This window comes from Capra hircus (genome assembly GCF_001704415.2).
Source record: "Capra hircus breed San Clemente chromosome X unlocalized genomic scaffold, ASM170441v1, whole genome shotgun sequence".
Classification (NCBI taxonomy): Eukaryota; Metazoa; Chordata; class Mammalia; order Artiodactyla; family Bovidae; genus Capra; species Capra hircus.
The window spans coordinates 52,230,542-52,249,822 of record NW_017189516.1 but is presented as its reverse complement, the minus strand read 5'-3'; the positions used below and the strand labels follow the sequence as shown (position 1 = coordinate 52,249,822).

The 19,281-nt window shown below is 37.3% G+C and overlaps 1 protein-coding gene across 1 annotated transcript in view; it reads right to left on the bottom strand.

Annotated features, from left to right (window-relative positions):
- BEND2 (BEN domain containing 2) overlaps positions 1-19,281 on the bottom strand; it is a 54,588-nt gene that overhangs the window by 9,406 nt on the left and 25,901 nt on the right. The window contains 7 exon segments of the mRNA XM_018043708.1: positions 777-977; positions 3,538-3,678; positions 9,395-9,502; positions 11,018-11,137; positions 13,854-14,021; positions 15,401-15,550; positions 18,331-18,453. Of these exon segments, the coding sequence (XP_017899197.1) occupies positions 777-977; positions 3,538-3,678; positions 9,395-9,502; positions 11,018-11,137; positions 13,854-14,021; positions 15,401-15,550; positions 18,331-18,453 (1,011 nt within the window).

Below are 19,281 nucleotides of genomic sequence, written 5' to 3'. Positions count from 1 at the left end.
CACTCTTTCTGTTTTCTTTATGTAGCTAAGGAATCTTTTCTAAATGTCTTGTCCTTAGGAAGTCCTCCCTAATACCCTCAAAGTAGGTGCTCTGCTCTCTGAGTTTCCACATTGCCACACTGGAATGGAATTGATCTGTTTCTCCAATGTGTCCTTTTCTAGACTGTGAACTCCTGTGGTCAGAACTACTTATTCATTGTTGTATTCTTAGTGCCTAAGAGTTCCAGGACCTCCATACACATTACTGGAAAACAAGAAGGCAGGAGGCCAGAGTGGATTAATTATGAGATGCTATTTCTGTGTTGTCAGTTCCTAGCAATGAAACGTGCTTTATTTTCCCACTTTTTCTTATTTTGGCTTTTTCCTTATTTTTTAGTGCCAAGTTTCAGCACTGAGGAATTGACCTAGTATTAACCATAAGCAACTATAACCAATAAAGTTTATCTTATTTGATCAGTCTATGAACACGTTTTATTCTTTAGAAGTTGCTACCCATTATACACTACTAAATTGTAAAAATCTAGGTTAGACAAGGTGAAAAAGTGAACAGTTCTAAGATTTACACATACTTTATCATTATTTCTTCAACTATTAATAACACCCATCAGATAACTAAATGAACAAAGATCCTATAATGACTTTACATACCTCTATTTTTTTCCCCATGCCATGTGACATGTGGGATCTTAGTTCCCTGACCAGGGATCAAGCCCACACCCTCTGCAGTGGAAGCACAGAGTCTTAGGCACTGGACCACCAAGGAAGTCCCTACATACCTCTTATTGCAGCCATTTTGTTTGGATCCAGGGATTGGCAGCCTTGGGAACTGATACCTACTGAGCTGGAAATCAGGATTTCCTTGGAGAACAAAATACGAACCAAGTAGCAGGCTGCATGCCTAGGTATGGCCTTCTTTTGTACAGCCATCAAATGAATATCAAGCATTCTGACATTTCTTCTTGGATCACCAAGATATCCTTTAAAAACATAGGGGAAAATTAAAATCCTTGTTTTTTTCATGCAAGGTTACCAATAAAGTGTATAAGAATGTTAAACTAATTGATTTTTAATTCACAAATTTTCTACTTGGGTGAATTTTTTTCTATACTTATTTCATCTTTTTCTTAAATGAGTCTATTTGATGCCATCTGCATAACTGTTAGCATGTTTCACCTTTGTTAGTCTTGAATTTGCTGTACTTGAACTAATCAGTTCATTGTCTTGAATAAATTTAATTCTTAGGCCACAGGTGCATATATAATCACATTGCTCTGAGATCCCATTGCTCCCTTCTAAATTGTAAAAGTACACTCAGAGGTATATTACTGAGTGAGTATATGGTCCCTGAAGACAATTTAGAAAGTGTGAGTGGATATAATTTGAAATTTTTTGAAATAGCATTTATAGATTATCTACTGTATATCAAGCACTATGCTAAATATTTTACATCTATAAGCTCAGTTTCATCATCCTAACAACCTATTCTCACTTAACAGATGAAGAAACTGAGGCCCAACGAAGCTAAGTTATTTGAACAAGATCACGCTGCTGGTTATAGAGCTAGTTTTATAAGTTAAGTCTGTCTGGTGTTATGCCAAGTGCCTCAAACCTAATGTTTTCTATTCTTTTTTCTCAACACAAAACTGAAACTATACCTTATATGTAGCTTGGAACCTGCTTTTTTTCAGTTATCATTATACTTTGCATATTTCTCCATTTTCCATTTTTTTCCAAGTCTGTATTCCTATCATCATGATTTTCCTGACAAGTGACATTTATGTTGCACTTATGTTCTGGACATTGTGTTAAGAGCTTTAAGTGAATTATCCCATTTGATCCTCACAATTCTATAAAGTAGGCACTATAATTTTTGTCACTTCACAGATAAAGAAACTAATATTTAGGTCAGAGAATATTAGGTCATATAGTTAGTAAGACACAAAGCCAGGATTTGAACACAGGCAGTCTGACTCAGTAGTCCGTGCTTTTAACTGTTATGCTTGCTGCTGCTGCTACTGCTGCTGCTAAGTCACTTCAGTCGTGTCCGACTCTCTGCAACCCCATAGACGGCAGCCCACCAGGCTCCCCCATCCCTGGGATTCTCTAGGCAAGAATACTGGAGTGGGTTGTCATTTCCTTCTCCAATGCATAGAAGTGAAAAGTCAAAGTGAAGTCGCTCAGTCATGTCCGACTCTTCGCGACCCCATGGACTACAGCCTACCATGCTCCTCTGTCCATGGGATTTTCCAGGCAAGAGTACTGGAGTGGGGTGCCATTGCCTTCTCCAAACTGTTATGCTTACTGCCTCATATATCGTGGTATATACCAGGTATATATGTAACTAATTCTCTATGGTTGCTTATTGAACTGTTTCCAATTTCTCATGAGTCTATAAAAATTAATTATTGTACCAATATTTTAATGCAAATCTTTTTTATTATATCTTTGGATAGAAGTGGGATTACTGAGTCAAGTAAAATGAATACTTTTACAGATTTTTAAACAAATTACCCTTCAGAAAGTTTTCTCAAATTTATACTTCTAACAACAGCATATCACAGTGCCTACTTTATACAAAGAACACAATTTTTTTAGTTTCTTCTAGTTTGGGTAATAAAATAATTTAAAGAAAAAGAGTCTCCTCTGGGATGACAATCACCAAACCACAGTCCACAGGCCAATCCCACCACCAGATTTGGTAAATAAGGTTAGATTGGCACACAGCCACATTGATTCACTTACCTACACCTGTGGCTGCTTTCATACTACAGCAGCAGAGCTGAGTAGGTGTGACAGACACTAGATGGCCCACAAAGCCTAAAATAGTTATTATCTAGCCCTTTACAGAGAAAGTATGTTGAGCCCTGCCCATGGATATTAATAATAGATTACCTACTTAGAAGTAGGGACATATAACTAGTAAGTATTAGGAAGACTTGACCTTAGAGGCCACAGAACCTGGGGTGTTCTCATCTCTGCCACTGTGGCTTGATAGGCAACACAAGAGATGTTAAGAAACATGAACTTTCAAGTCAGAGAGAACTGGGCTAGAGTTCCAGAACTGCCACTCACCAGCTCTGTGATTTTGGGAATGTGGGTAATACAAGTAGCTATATCATGAAGTCATTATGAATATTAAAAGAGAAGAGGCATGTCAGTTGATCAGGACAGTGTCTTGCACATAGTACATACTCAATAAATATTATTTCTTATTACTAATATCATCTAAAACCTGTCCTCAGAATAGGAAAAAAACGTTTGTATCAAGTAAGCTGAAGTGAAGTGAAGTGAAGTTGCTCAGTCCTGTCCAACTCTTTGCGACCCCATGGACTGTAGCCTTCCAGGCTCCTCTGTCCATGGGATTTTCCAGGCAATATACTGGAGTGGATTGCCACTTCCTTCTCCAGGGGATCTTCCCAACCCAGGGATTGAACCCGGGTCTCTCGCACTGTAGACAGACATTTTACCATCTGAGCCACCAGGGAAGTCCCAAGTAAGCTGAAGAATATAGGTTAAATAGTCTCATTGCACACTCACCAAAACTGGAAGGCCTGAGGACAGATGATGAGGAAGAAGCTTGGCTATTGTCATCTTCCAGTACAATTGGGTGATCCATTGTTTCAGGTCTGTTTTCCATGCTGTTTTCTTCTGTCACCAATACTTTTACAGGTACAAATGCTAAAAGAAAAGAAGTCTCAACTGCAAATTCTGTATAGAGGAAACTATTCTTCAGGTCTGAAGAGCAAATAAACATTATCAGACAAAAGAAAATTTAAAATGTTTGTCGATTAGCAGACCTACTCTTAAATAATGGCAAAAGGAAGATCTTGAAACAGAAACGTTATGATGACAGAAGGAATCTTGGAGCATCAGGAAGGAAGAAAGAACAATAAAAAGAGCAGGAAAGTACATGCAGAGAAATTCAATCATTCATACTTTGCTGGGAGAGATGTAAAATGGAACAAACTGGAAAACAGTTTGGAAGTTTCTTATAAAACTAAACCTGTAATTACTACATGACACAGCAATTTCTGGGGCATTTAGAAATCTGGGCAATGAGAAATAGAAGCTCATGATGACAAAAATCCGCATGTGTTCTTAACATCTTTATTCATAATAGCCAAAAACTGTACATAACCCAGATGTCTTTCAACAGGTGAATGGTTAAACAAACTCTGGTAAATTCAATATCAGAATATTATTCAATAATAAAAAGGAATAAAGAACAGAAAGAGCAGAAATATTGGCAAATACAATACTATTATCAGTTTTGTAATTCGTATATAATGACTGAAATGAGAATACCATTTGACACTAAGGCAATGATAGTTAAAATTGAGAAGGGCAAAGGAAACTAGAGTTAAAGTTTTAACACATCATTCTGAGGAGTAAAGTGTTGATACCAGCAGACTGTGACAAGCCACATACATATATAACAACACCCAGAGTGACCAGAAGGAAAACTATACGAAGCAATATACTCAAAAACAAATAAATCAAGATGAAATACTAGAAAATGTTCAGGTAACCCACAGAAATGCAAGAAATAAAATCAGGAAACAAAGAAAAAATAATAAAATGGCAGACTTAAAACCCTGATATCAATAATTACTTTAAATGTAAATGACTTAACCATATCAATTAAATGGCAGCAATTGATAAAGTAAATAAAAACAAGACCCAACTATATGCCATCTACAAGAAAATCTATAAGTTCAATGACATCAATAAATTGAAAGTAAAATGATAGAAAAATGCATACCGTGCAAATATTAACAATAAAAAAAGAGTAGTTTGTGGATATCAGATAAAATAGACTTCACAGGCTTCCCTGGTGATCTAGAGGTTAAGAATCCACCTGCCAATCCAGGGGACACAGTTCAACTACTGAAGCCAGCCCTCCTAGAGCCCGTGCTCCACAACAAGAGAAGCCACTGCAATGAAAAGCCCACACACAGAAACTAGAGAAAACCCAGGCACAGCAATGAAGACCCAGTAGAGCCAAAAATAAATAAATCTTTTTAAAAAGTAGACTTCAGAGCAAACTAAGTTACTAGAGACAAAAAGGATGAAAGGCTCAACCCCCCAGGAAGACATAACAATCCTTAATATACCAAACAAGAAAGTCTCAAAATACATGAAGCAAAAAGTGAAAGAGTTCAAAGGAGAAATAATCAGATCTACAGTTATATCTGAGGACCTCAACACCCTCCTCTCAGCAACTGGTGGAACAACCAGAAAAAACACCAAAGATATAGAAGACCCAAACAATACAATCAACCAACAGGATTCTCATTTTAGAGAAGGAAATGGCAACCCCCTCCAGTATTCTTGCCTGGAGAATTCCATGGACAAAGGAGCCTGGCAGACTACAGTCCCTGGGGTCACCAAGAGTTGGACACGATTGAGTGACTATCACTCACTCCATCCAATAAAAGCAGAATACATATTTTTGTCAAATGCTTGTGCATCATTCACCAAGACAGACCACATTCTGAGCCAGAGAAAAATCTCAACAAATTTAAAAGAAATGAAATAATATATGGTATATTGTCTGACCATAATGGAATCAAATTAGACATCAATAATAGAAAGAAGAAAATCTTTAAACACTTAGAAATTAAACAGCATATTTCTAATTAATACATAAAGAGGACATTTCCATGGACATGATAAAATGTATAGGACTTAATAAAAATACAACACATCAAAATATATGGGATGCAACTAAAGTGATACTGAAAGTGAAATTTACAGCACTAAATTCTTACATTAGAAGAGAGGGAAAAGTCCCAAATCTATAATCAAAGTTCCTGCACCGAAAGCGAAGAGTAAAAGAAACACAAAATATACAAAAAATAATGAAATAATAAAAAGCAGAAATCAATGAAAATGAAAATAGGAAAAATAGGAAAAGAAATGAAGCAAACAGCTGGTACCTCAAAAAAAATTAATAAAGCTAATAAACCTCTAGAAAGACTCACAAAAATAAGAGAGGTGATACAAATCATCAATATCAGGAATGCAATGGGATATTTAGCAGACATTAAAAAGATAATAGGGAATACTTTCAGTTTACCCTCACAGATTTGATAACTTAGAAGAACTGTACCAATTCTCCCAAAATTGCAAATACTAAAATTTAACCAAGATTACAGAGACAATCTGCTGCTGCTGCTAAGTCACTTCAGTCGTGTCCAACTCTGTGCGACGCCATAGACGGCAGCCCACCAGGCTCCCCCGTCCCTGGGATTCTCCAGGCAAGAACACTGGGGTGGGTTGCCATTTCCTTCTCCAATGCATGAAAGGGAAAAGTGAAAGTGAAGTTGCTCAGTCGTGACCGACCCTCAGCGACCCCATGGACTGCAGCCCACCAGGCTCCTCCATCCATGGGATTTTCCAGGCAAGACTACTGGAGTGGGGTACCATTGCCTTCTTTCTCTGACAGAGACTATCTAAATAGTCCTATAACCATCAAGGAAATTAGATTTGCAATTAAAAAGCTCCCCCAAAAAAGGAATCTACAAGCCCAAGTTGATCTGTGGGTTTAACACAATTCCCATCAAAATCCCAGCAATTTTGGGGGGAAACATAAACAAGCTTACTCTATAATGAGAATGGAAAGGCACAGGACCTAGAATATTTTAAATGATTGTTGAAAAAGAAGAATAAAGTAGCAGGAATCAATCTACCTGATGACAACGTTTACTGTATAACAACAACAATCACAAGGTTGTGGTTTGGCAGAGGGGTAGAAACATAGATCAGTGGAAAACAATAGAGAACCCAGAAATAGATCTAATGGTTTTTATATTACTGTATAAAAGCAATTCAATGGAGGAAAGATTGTGCTGCAGCAACTGGATAGGCATAGGGAAAAAAAATAAAAGAAGAACCTCAACCTACATCTCACACCTTATACAAAATTAACTCAAATGTGAACTGTAAAATATAAAACCTTTAGAAAAAACAGGAGAAAAAATTGGGGATCAAAGACTAGACAAAGAGTTCACAGACTCTATACTAAAAGTGTAAAATCCATAAAAAGAAAGTATAAATTGAACCTCAAAAAATTCAAAATTTTCTCTCTGCAAAACAAAACAAAAACACCTGTAGAAAGGATGACAAGGAAAGCTGCAGATAGGAAGAAAATATTTGCAAACCACATAAACAACAAAAGATTAGTATCCCAAATATCTAAACAACTCCCAAAACACAGCAGTAAAAAAAAGAAAAAATTAATGAACAGACATTTCAGATAAAGAACATACAGATGGAAAATTAGCACATGTGAAGATGCTGCACACCATTATCCAAGGCAAATGCATATTAAACCCACAACAAAATATTAATGTATACCTATCAGAATGGATAAAATTTTTAAAAATAGTGAAAATACCAAATGGCAGTGAGGATGCAGAGAGAATCAATTACTTATACATTGCTGGTGGGACTATAAAATCAGTCATTCTGAAAATAGTTTGCCTGTTTCTTATAAAACTTAACATGCAATTATCATACTACCCAGCAACTGAGCTCTTGAGCATTTATCATAGGGAAGCGAAAACTATGTTCAGACAAAAACCTGTACAAGAATGTTTACAGCAACTTTACTCTTAATACTTAAAAACTGGAAACAACCCAGATATCCTTCATTAGGTGAACAGATAAACAAATCATGGTACATCAATTCCATGGAATAGTGCTCAGCAACAAAAAAGGAAGGAACTACTAATACATGCAGCAACTTGGATGGATCTCAAGGGAGTCTTTGACTGTGTGGATCACACAATAAACTGTGGAAAATTCTGAAAGAGATGGGAATGCCAGACCACCTGATCTGCCTCCTAAGAAACCCATATGCAGGTCATGAAGCAACAGTTAGAACTGGACATGGAACAACAGACTGGTTCCAAATAGGAAAAGGAGTACGTCAAGGCTGTATACTGTCACCCTGCTTATTTAACTTCTATGCAGAGTAAATCATGAGAAACGCTGGGCTGGAAGAAGCACAAGCTGGAATCAAGATTGCTGGGAGAAATATCAATAACCTCAGATATGCAGATGACACTACCCAGATGGCAGAAAGTGAAGAGGACCTAAAAAGCCTCTTGATGAAAGTGAAAGAGGAGAATGAAAAAGTTGGCTTAAAGCTCAACATTCAGAAAACGAAGATCATGGCATCTGGTCCCATCACTCCATGGCAAATAGATGGGGACAGTGGGAACAGTGGCTGACTTTATTTTTCTGGGCTCCCAAATCACTGCAGATGGTAATTGCAGCCATGAAATTAAAAGACGCTTACTCCTTGGAAAGAAAGTTATGACCAACCTAGACAGCATATTAAAAAGCAGAGACATTACTTTGCCAACAAAGGTCTGTCTAGTCAAGGCTATGGTTTTTCCAATAGTCATGTGTGGATCTGAGAGTTGGACTATAAAGCAAGCTGAGTGCAGAAGAATTGATGCTTTTGAACTGTGGTGCTGGAGAAGACTCTTGAGAGTCCCTTGGACTGCAAAATCCAACCAGTCCATCCTTAAGGAAATCAGTCCTGCGCGTTCATTGGAAGGACTGATGTTGAAGCTGAAACGCCAATATTTTGGCCACCTGATACGAAGAGCTGACTCATTTGAAAAGCCCCTGATGTTGAGAAAGATTGAAGGTAGGAAGAGAAGGGGACGACAGAGGATGAGATGGTTGGATGGCATCACCGACTCAATGGACATGAGCTTGCGTAGGCTCTGGGAGTTGGTGATTGACAGGGAGGCCTGGGGTGCTGCAGTTCATGGGGTTGCAAAGAGTTGGACACGACTGAGGGACTCAACTCAAATGAATTGAAATATTAAATAATATGAGTCGATTAATAGAACATTGTCTTGCAATGACAAAATTACAGAGAGAACACATTAATATTTGGATGGGTTGCAGATGAAGGCAGTTAAGGAATGACAAGAAAGATGTGGGTATGTTTATAAAAAGGCAAAAGATGGTTCTTGAGAGTGACAGAACAATTCTGTATCATGACTGGTAGTGGTGAATATCCAAACCTTAACACTTTACAAAGGTGCAGAGAACCAACACACACACACACACACACACACACACACAAATACAAGTAAAACTCAGTACATCTGAAAAGATCTGTGGATCATATCAATCTCAAAATCTTAGTTGTCATATTTTACTGTATTTTTGTAAAATAATACTATTGGGAGATATTGGGTAAAGAGTACATAAGATCTCTCTGTATTACTTCTTGCAACTACATTTGATTCTGAAATATCTCAAAATGAAAAGTCTAATGTTGAAAAAGCAATCACTAAGAATTAATATTAAGAATGCTGATGGGTCTAAATTAGAGTACTACTCATAACAAGTGTCACTTCAAACTCACCAAATCCAGAAGCTACGAAGAAAGGTTCTGAATCCGTTTGTTGGTTACTGTCATTTTTTATTACACTTCCATGATTCTCTGCTTCAGAACTCATTTCTGTGCTGGATTCTGTTTGAACAACATTTTGATAAGGAAAACATTTTCAAGTACTGAAAGACAAGAAATCTCAACAGTAATTTTTATTTCAGACAAAACTATCATTCAGAAATGAAGGAAAAATAAAGACATCCCTAGACAAAAGAAAACTAAAAAAAATGTCACGGCTGACTTAGCTGACGAAAAGGATGTGATGAAGAAAGGAACTTTGGAGCATGAGGAAGGAAGAAAGAACACTAGAGAGAACAAAGGGACTTCCCTGGTGGTCCGGTGGTTAAGACTCAGTGCTTACATTGCAGAAGCCATGAGTTTGATCCCTGGTCAGGGAACTAACATCCCACATGCCATGTGATGCAGCACTCCCCAAATTTTTTTAATAAAAAACTTTCTAAAAATATAAATAATAAAAAAGAAAGAGTAGAAATACACATGCAAAGAAACTAGATCATTCATACATTGCTAGTGGGACTATAAAATGGTACAGCTACACTGGAAAACAGTTTGGCAATATTTTACAAAACTCAGCTTACAATTATCATAGGACCCTGCAACTAACTGTGCTCTTGGGTGTTAGCCCAGAGAAGTGAAAACTGATGTTCATACAGAAACCTATACACGAGCATTCACAGTAGCTCTACTGCAAATAGCCAAAAACTGTTAACAACTCAGAAATCCTTCAACTGGTGAACAGATAAACGATGGTACACACATACCATGGAGTACTCAACAATAAAAAAGTATTGATCTACACAGCAACTTAAGATAAATCTCCAGGGAATTATGGTGAATGAAAAAGGCAATCGCCAAAGGTTACATATTATGTAAGTCTATATAAAACTCTTGAAATGGCAAAATTATAAAGAATGAAAACAGATTAGTAGTTGCTGAGGGCAGGTACAGGGAATGGTAGTGGTAGGAGCATGAGAGAAGAACGGTAGAAAAATAAAGATAATTCTGTCTTGCCCTTCAGAATGACCCATTTACTGCTGTGACATTCCTTTTATTATATTTGTTTCAATGTGGGGTGGGGATCTAAAAATAAACATTCTTCCCAAATTCTCTAAGGCAATAAAATATTTTTGGATAAAAAAATTAATAAAAAATAAAAATAAAAATAAAATAAAGGGCAAAAGGGAGAATCCTTGCGGTAATGGAAATGTTCTGAATCTTGACTGTCATGGAGGATATGGAAATGTATTCAGGTTGCAAAATGATATCATATTAAATCACATACACAAACATAAACACACACAAATACACATAAACCTAAAGACAGCTCAATAAAATCCGTGCATTTTATCAATGTCTATATCCTGGTTCTGATATTGTATTATAATTTTGTAAGATGTTATCTTTGTGGGAAACTTGGTAAAGTATACACAAAATCTATTTTTTTAATAATGGCATGTGCAGCTAAAATTTTCTTTAAAAACAACTTAATTTTTAATTAGGAAAAGCTCATATTAAGGGTGTTAATAAACCCAAATTAAATAGTGCTACTTATAATATGTATCATTACAAACTCACCAGAATCGGAAGAGATTAAGATATATGAAGCATCTTCATCACTGCCATATTCCAAGAGAGGTGGCTGATTCATCACTGGAGTGTCATTTTCCCAGCCGGTTTCTGCTTTGACCAACATTTCTGTTAGTAAAATGTTCTTTAAATGCTGTGAGAAAAGACTCTACCCTCATACCTATATCTGATGAAACTATCTTCCAGTAATGAAGAAAAAAAAATATTCACAAAGGAAAACCAAAAGTATTTGTCACTGATTTATGCTTAAAATGGCTATAGAAAAATCTTCTAACAAAAAGTATAATAGAATTCTGGAGCATTAAGAAGGAGAAGAACAATGGAACGAACATAAATATGGATGCAGAGAAATCAGATCACTCATACATGGCTGGAAGGAATGGAAAATGGTACAGCTACCCTGGAAAGGAGTTTGACAATTTCTTATAAACTAAGGATGCAGTTGTTGACATTTCTCCCGGCAATCTTGATTCCAGCTTGTGCTTCTTCCAGTCCAGCGTTTCTCATGATGTACTCGGCATAGAAGTTAAATAAGCAGGGTGACAATATACAGCCTTGACGTACTCCTTTTCCTATTTGGAACCAGTCTGTTGTTCCATGTCCAGTTCTAACTGTTGCTTCCTGACCTGCATATAGGTTTCTCAAGAGGCAGGTCAGGTGGTCTGGTATTCCCATCTCTTTCAGAATTTTCCACAGTTTCTTGTGATCCACACAGTCAAAGGCTTTGGCATAGTCAATAAGGCAGAAATAGATGTTTTTCTGGAACTCTCTTGCTTTTTCGATGATCCAGCGGATGTTGGCAATTTGATCTCTGATTCCTCTGCCTTTTCTAAAACCAGCATGAACATCTGGAAATTCATGGTTCACGTATTGCTGAAGCCTGGCTTGGAGAATTTTGAGCATTACTTTACTAGTGTGTGAGCTGAGTGCAATTGTGTGGTAGTTTGAGCATTCTTTGGCATTGCCTTTCTTTGGGATTGGAATGAAAACTGACCTTTTCCAGTCCTGTGGCCACTGCTGAGTTTTCCAAATTTCTGGCAGAAATATCAATAACCTCAGATATGCAGAGACCACCACCCTTATGGCAGAAAGTGAAGAGGAACTAAAAAGCCTCTTGATGAAAGTGAAAGAGGAGAGTGAAAAAGTTGGCTTAAAGCTCAACATTCAGAAAACGAAGATCATGGCATCTGGTCCCATCACTTCATGGGAAATAGATGGGGAAACAGTGGAAACAGTGTCAGTCTTTATTTTGGGGGGCTCCAAAATCACTGCAGATGGTGACTGCAGCCATGAAATTAAAAGATGCTTACTCCTTGGAAGGAAAGTTATGACCAACATTAGACAGCATATTAAAAAGCAGAGACATTACTTTGCCAACAAAGGTCCATCTAGTCAACACTGGTTTTTCTAGTAGTCATGTATGGATGTGAGAGTTGGAGTATAAAGAAAGCTAAGTGCCGAAGAATTGATGCTTTTGAAGTGTGGTGTTGGAGAAGACTCTTGAGAGTCCCTTGGACTGCAAGGAGATCCAACCAGTCCATTCTAAAGGAGATCAGTCCTGGGTGTTCTTTGGGAAGGAATGATGCTAAAGCTGAAACTCCAGTACTTTGGCCACCTCATGCGAAGAGTTGACTCATTGGAAAAGACCCTGACGCTGGGAGGGATTGGGGGCAGGAGGAGAAGGGAATGACAGAGGATGATATGGTTGGATGGCATCACTGACACAATGGACATGGGTTTGGTTGGACTCTGGGTATTGTTGATGGACAGGGAGGCCTGGCGTGCTGCAGTTCATGATTTCACAAAGAGTCGGACACGACTGAGCGACTGAAGTAAACTGAACTGATGAATAAATATTCATATCAACTTTGGCTCAGATGGTAAACCGTCTGTCTACAATGCAGGAGACCCAGGTTTGATCCCTGGGTTGGGAAGATCCCCTGGAGAAGGAAATGGCAATCTACTCCAGTACTATTGCCTGGAAAATCCCATGGACAGAGGAGCCTGGTAGGCTACAGTCCATGGGGTCACAAAGAGTCAGACAGGACTGAGCAACTCCACTTTCACTTTCACTTTACCCTTAACAGTCAAAAACCGGAAACACAGATATTTTCAACAGATGAACAGAAAAATAAACCCTGGTACATTCACACCATGAAATAATACTCAGAAATAAAAAAGAAGGAACCATTGCTACACACAACAGTATGAATGAATCTCTAGGGAATTACACTGAAGGAAGAAACCAATCTCAAACACCACATGATTCCATTTATATAACAATGCTGAAGCGACAAATAATAGATCTGGAGAAGAGATTCATGGTTACCATGAAACAGGGCAGAGGGTAGGAGTAGAGGGCAAATGTCAGTTGAAGTGAGATGGGTGTGGTTATAAAAGAGAAATATGAGAGAACATGGCAGTGATGCAACTGTTCTGACTTACCAGTCACAGAAGATACGTGATCTGTACATATGAAAAACTGTATAGAACTCAATACACACATATTAATGCAAGTGAAACTGGGAGCATCACAGTAATACCTGTGGATGGTATCATGTTGACATCTTGGTTGTGGTAATTTTCTATCATTCTGTAACATGATACCATTTTACCATTTTACAATGGTAGATACCATTTTACCACTGGGGAACACTGGGTAATCAGAACCCAGGATTGCTCTTGTCCTATTTATTATAACTGCATGTGCAGATAAATTTTTCTGAAAATAAAGACTTTTATTAGAAAGAGCTATCTCTATCCTACACTATGGAGAGTGAGGAATCTAGATTAAATATATGTCAAAATATCATTTCAAACTCACCAACACTGGGTAGAATGGAGGGATGTGAAGAGCCCACATCTGGGTCACTGTCATTTCCCACTACAGTTTCACTTCCCACTACAGTTTCATTTCCCACTGTCTGACAGCTGTTATCCACGGTGGTTTCTGCTTGTCCTGGCATTTCTATAAGTATAACTTTTTCAACTGCTGAAAGATAAGAACTCTCAAGTGTGAACTCTATACTGGGTGAGACTGTCCTTCAGGAAAGAATGGTAAATAAAGACATTATGACACAAAGGAAAAAAGATCTTTAAATTTTCCTTAGCAGATTTTCCCTTAAAAATGGCTAAAGGAAAATCTTCAAAAAAAAGAAAAGATATTATTAAAGAAGGAATCTTGGAGCATCATGAAGGATTAAATAACAATGGACAGATCAGAGATACGGATGGAGAGAAATGGATCAACCACACTTTGCTGCTGGAAATGTAAAATGGCACAGCCTCTCTGGAAAATTGTTTGGCAGTTTCTAATAAAACTAAACATTCTATTATAAGACCCAGCAACTGCACTTTTGGCATTCATGACAGAGAGATGGAAATTTATATTTACACAAAAATCAATACATCAATGTTCACAGCACTTTACTTGAAGTATCCAAAAACTCAGAAAGAAAAAAAAAACAAATTTCCTGCAATGTATGAATTAAAAAAATAAAAACCATCTCAGAAAGAAAAAAAACAAATTTCCTTCAATGTATGAATTAAAAAAAAAAACCATTGTGTGTGTATACATACATACACACCATGGAAAACTCTTTATCAATAGGAAGGAACTATTCAGAAATAAAAATTTATATTTACACAAAAGTATGTACATGAATATGTATAGCTGCTTTACTCCTAATAGCCAAAAACTGGGAAAAAAAAAATCCAGACGCCCTTCAACAGGTGAAGAGTTAAAATGTTGTATATCCATTGCATGGAATATTCTGCAGCAGTAACAGTAATAAACTATTGACACATGCCACAAACTAGATGACTCTTCAGCGAATTAGGCTGAGTGAAAGAAGCCAATCCCAAAGTTATATGGTATGTTATTCCACTTATATAACCATCTGAGACAAAATTTTAGAAACAGAGGAGAGATCAACGGTAGCCAGGTGTTAGCGATGGGTCTTAGAGGAAGCAAAGGCTGGTTGTGCTTGTATAAAAGCAGTAGCAAGGGATCCTTGAGTGATGGTAATGATCTCTACCTTGACTGTGGTGTACTCACTCACTGCATAGTGCTAAATACACACATGGAAGTGTACACACACATACATGTAAAACTGGAGGCACCTTAATAACGTCTGTGGGTTGTATCAATGTCAGTATATGGGTTGTGACACTGTACCAGTGTTTGCAAGATGTAGTCATTGGGAAAAATAAGTAAAGCATTAACAGGGTCTCTGTGCATGATTTTTACAGCTGCATGTGAATCTTAAATTATACCAAAAAGTTTTAAGAGCTACAACTGGCTTGCATTAAGGATGTGGATGGATCTAGACTAAACAGTGCTACTCACAATATGTATTATTTCAAACTCACCAAAATTAGGTGGAGCAGAGTGAGATGAAAAGTCAGTACCTAGCCCAGTGATACTTCCCAATAAAGCTGGATAATACACTGTCTGAGAGCTGTTTTCCACACCAGTTTCTTCCATTATTGGCATTTGTGTAAGGATGAATTTTTCAACCCCTGAAAGAAAAGAACTCTCAATCCTGAGTTCTACATGAAATGAAACTATCCTTCAAGTAAAAGGTGAAACAGAAACATTTTGAAACAAAGGAAGACTAAAAGAATCCGATCCTTCCCTAGCAGACTTACTCATATGAAAAGGTTAAAGGAATATCTTCAAACAGAAAGGATAGGATGAAAGAAGAAAACTGGAAGCATCAGGAAGAAAGAAAGAGCTATGAATCAGAACAGAAACATGAATGTAAAGAAAATGGATCACTGCTGGTAAGAATGAAAAATGGTACAACCTCTCCAGAAAACTGGCATTTACTTACAAAATTAAACATGCTATTACCATAAGACTCAAAAATTGCACTCTTGGAATTCAAGACAGAAAAATTAGAACTTACATTTATACAAAAACCAGTACATGGATGTTCATAACATCATTACTCTTAATACTAAAAACCATGGGGAAGAAACTAACATCCTTCCATGGCTGAGTGGTTAAAAACAATTACTGCATATTGAAATCCTGTAAAACTATTCAGCAAAAAAAAAGGAAGTTTTGTACACACAACAACATGGATGAATCCTCAAGGAATTATGCCGAGTGAAAAAATCCTCAAAGTACCATAAGATTCCTTTTGTATAATGTTCTTGAAGTGACAAAACTATAGAAATCAGTGTTTGCCAGGGGCTAGGGAATGAACAATGGGGAAGGAGAGGGTCATCTAAGAGAGGTGGGAGTGGCTATAAAGGGGTAAGAAGAGGCATCCTTATGGTAATGGAAATGTTTCTATGTCTTGACATGGTTGTGGATATTACATCTACTTACATGATGAAATCAGACAGAAATAAATATAAACATATACAAATTACCACAAGTAAAACTAGGGACATCTCAGTAACATCTGTGTATTATATCAATGTCAATACCTGAGTTGTGATATTTTACTAGTTTTGCAAGATGTTATCACTGAGAAAAAAGGGTCAAGTGTAAAAGGGGTCTTTTATATTATTTCTTTTTTTTTGGTGAGTTCATTAAATTTAGTTTATTTTTTTCTTATAAATATATGTGAATCTAAAATTACTCCAAAATAAAACGTTTAATTTTAAAAAACAGACTACTGCTAACTTGCATTAAGGCTGCTGATGCATCTAGATTACATAGTGCTACTTACACTATGTATTATTTGAAACTCACCAAAACTGGGTGGGAGGTTGACTGATGATGAACTCAGGCCACTGTCATTTCCTGATAATGTTGGGTAACTCATTGTCTCAAGGTTGTTCTCTAGGCTGGTTTCTGCTACCTCTGGCATAGTTACAGTAAAAACATTTTTTGAGTGCTTAAGAAAGTTACTGTCAATCATTAATTCCATATGCAGTAAAACTATGCCTCATTAAGAAATGGGAAATAAATATATTCTTACATGAAGGAAAACTAAAAGAACTTGTTTCTCTGAGCATCAAGGAGAAAGAACAATGGAAAGAGAATAAATATACATGAAGAAAAATTGTATCACACATATATTATGGGTAGAAGGAAAAATTACACAGCTCCTCTGAAAAATAATTTTAGCAGTTTCTTATAAAACACAACATGGAATTACATGTGACCCAGAATTGCCCTCGTGGGCATCCGTCTCAAAGAAATGTAGATTTATATTTATGCAAAAGCTGGCAAAGACTGTTCATAGAGCTAAACTTGTAACAGTGAAAAATAAGAAATATTCCATATGTCCTGCAATGGGTGAACAAATAAACAGTTACACACCCATACCATAGAATACAACTCAACAATAAAAAGGAAGAAACTCTTGATACAAGCAATGTGTGTGTGCATGTGCTCAGTCATGTCCAACTCTTTGCGACCCCATGTCCTGTAGCCCACCAGGCTCCTCTGTCCATGGGATCTTCCAGGCAAGAATACTGGTGTGCTTTGCCATTTCTTCCTCCAGGGGATCCTTCCACCCCAGAGATCAAACCCACGTCTCCTGTATCTCTTACATTGGCAGGTATATTCTTTACCACTTGAGCCATCTATGTTCAGTTAAAAAAAAAAAAAGCCATGCCCAAAAGGTTCTATAGTACTTATTCCATTTAAATAACAATATTCAAATGACAAAATCATAGAAAGTCAATTTTGGGCTGGCCTGGGGTGTTAGGATGGGGCAGGGTGGGAGGAAAGGGTGACCAGAAGGAAGTAGCTGTGGTTAAGAAAAGGGCAATATGAAGGGTGTTTGTGATAATGATGGAAATGTTCTGTATCATGACTCTGTGTGTGTGTGTTAGTCGCTCAGTCATGTCTGACTCTTTGCGACCCATGGACTGTATCCAACCAAGCTTCTCTGTCCATGGAATTCTCCAAGTAAGAACACTGGAGTGGGTAGCCATTCCCTTCTTCAGGAAATCTTTCCAACCCAGGGATCGAACCCTGGTCTCCTGCATTGCAGGCAGATTCTTGACCATCTGAGCCACCAGGGAAGCCCAGAGCAAACACACTGATGCATGAAATAAAATTGCACAGAACTAAATGCACACACACACACATGTGGATTTAATCAATGTCAGTATACTGTTTTTTTTTTTAATTTTACTATAGTTTTGCAAGATGTTTTTATTAAGGAAGATAGATGAAGCAAAAATAGGATCTCTTTCTAATTTCTTACAAGTACACATGAATCTAAAATTACCTCAAGATTAAAAGCATTATATATAAAAGAGCTACCATGGAGTTGCATTAAGGAATCTAGATGAAACAGTGCTACTTGCAATGCATATCATTTCAAACTCACCAAAATTGGGAGGAATGAAGACAGATGAGACAGTATCCTGGCCACTGCCATTTTCCTGTAAAGTTGGGTAATGTATAGTCTCAGTGCTGCTTACAAGGCTGGTTTCTGCTCCTCCTGGTGTTTCTACAAATAAAAAGTTTTCAAGGGCTATAATACAAAAATTCTCATCCAGGAATTCCATACTGAGTGAAACTGTCCTTCAGAAAAGAAGAGGAAACAGAGACATTATCACACAAAGGAAAACTAAAAGGTTTTGCCCTTGGCAGACTTATTCTTAAAGTAAATGACCCAGAGAGATGATATGGGGAGAGAGGTGGGAGGGGGGTTCAGGATTGGGAACTAATGTACACCCGTGGCAGATTCATGTCAATGTATGGCAAAACCAATACAGTATTTTAAAGTAAAATACAAAATAAATAAATAAATAAATAATTTTTTAAAAAAAAGAAAATCTTCTACCAGATAGAATATAATGAAAGAAGGAATCATGAACAGGAAGAAAGAACAAGGAAGAGAGCAGAAATATGGCTCCAGGGAAACTGGATCATTCATATCTTTCTGGCAGGAATGGAAAATGGTACACCTACACTGGAAAACAGGTGAAAGAACAAAGTGACAGTCGCTTTGCATGTCTGACTCTCTGCAACGCATGGACTATAGCCTGCCAGGCCCTCTGTGCATGGGATTCTCCAGGCAAGAATACTGGAGTGGGTTACCATTCCCTTCTCCAGGGAATCTTCCCAACCCAGGGATCAAACCCTGATCTCCTGCATTGCAGGCAGATTCTTTACCATCTGAGCCACCAGGGAAGCCTGGTAGTTTCTCATAAAATTAAACACGGTTAATATATAGCAAGCAATTGCACTCTTGGGTATTCATGTCAGAGAAATGAAAACTTCTATTTACACAAAAACCTGTATATGAAGATTCACAGCAGCCTTAGTCCTAACA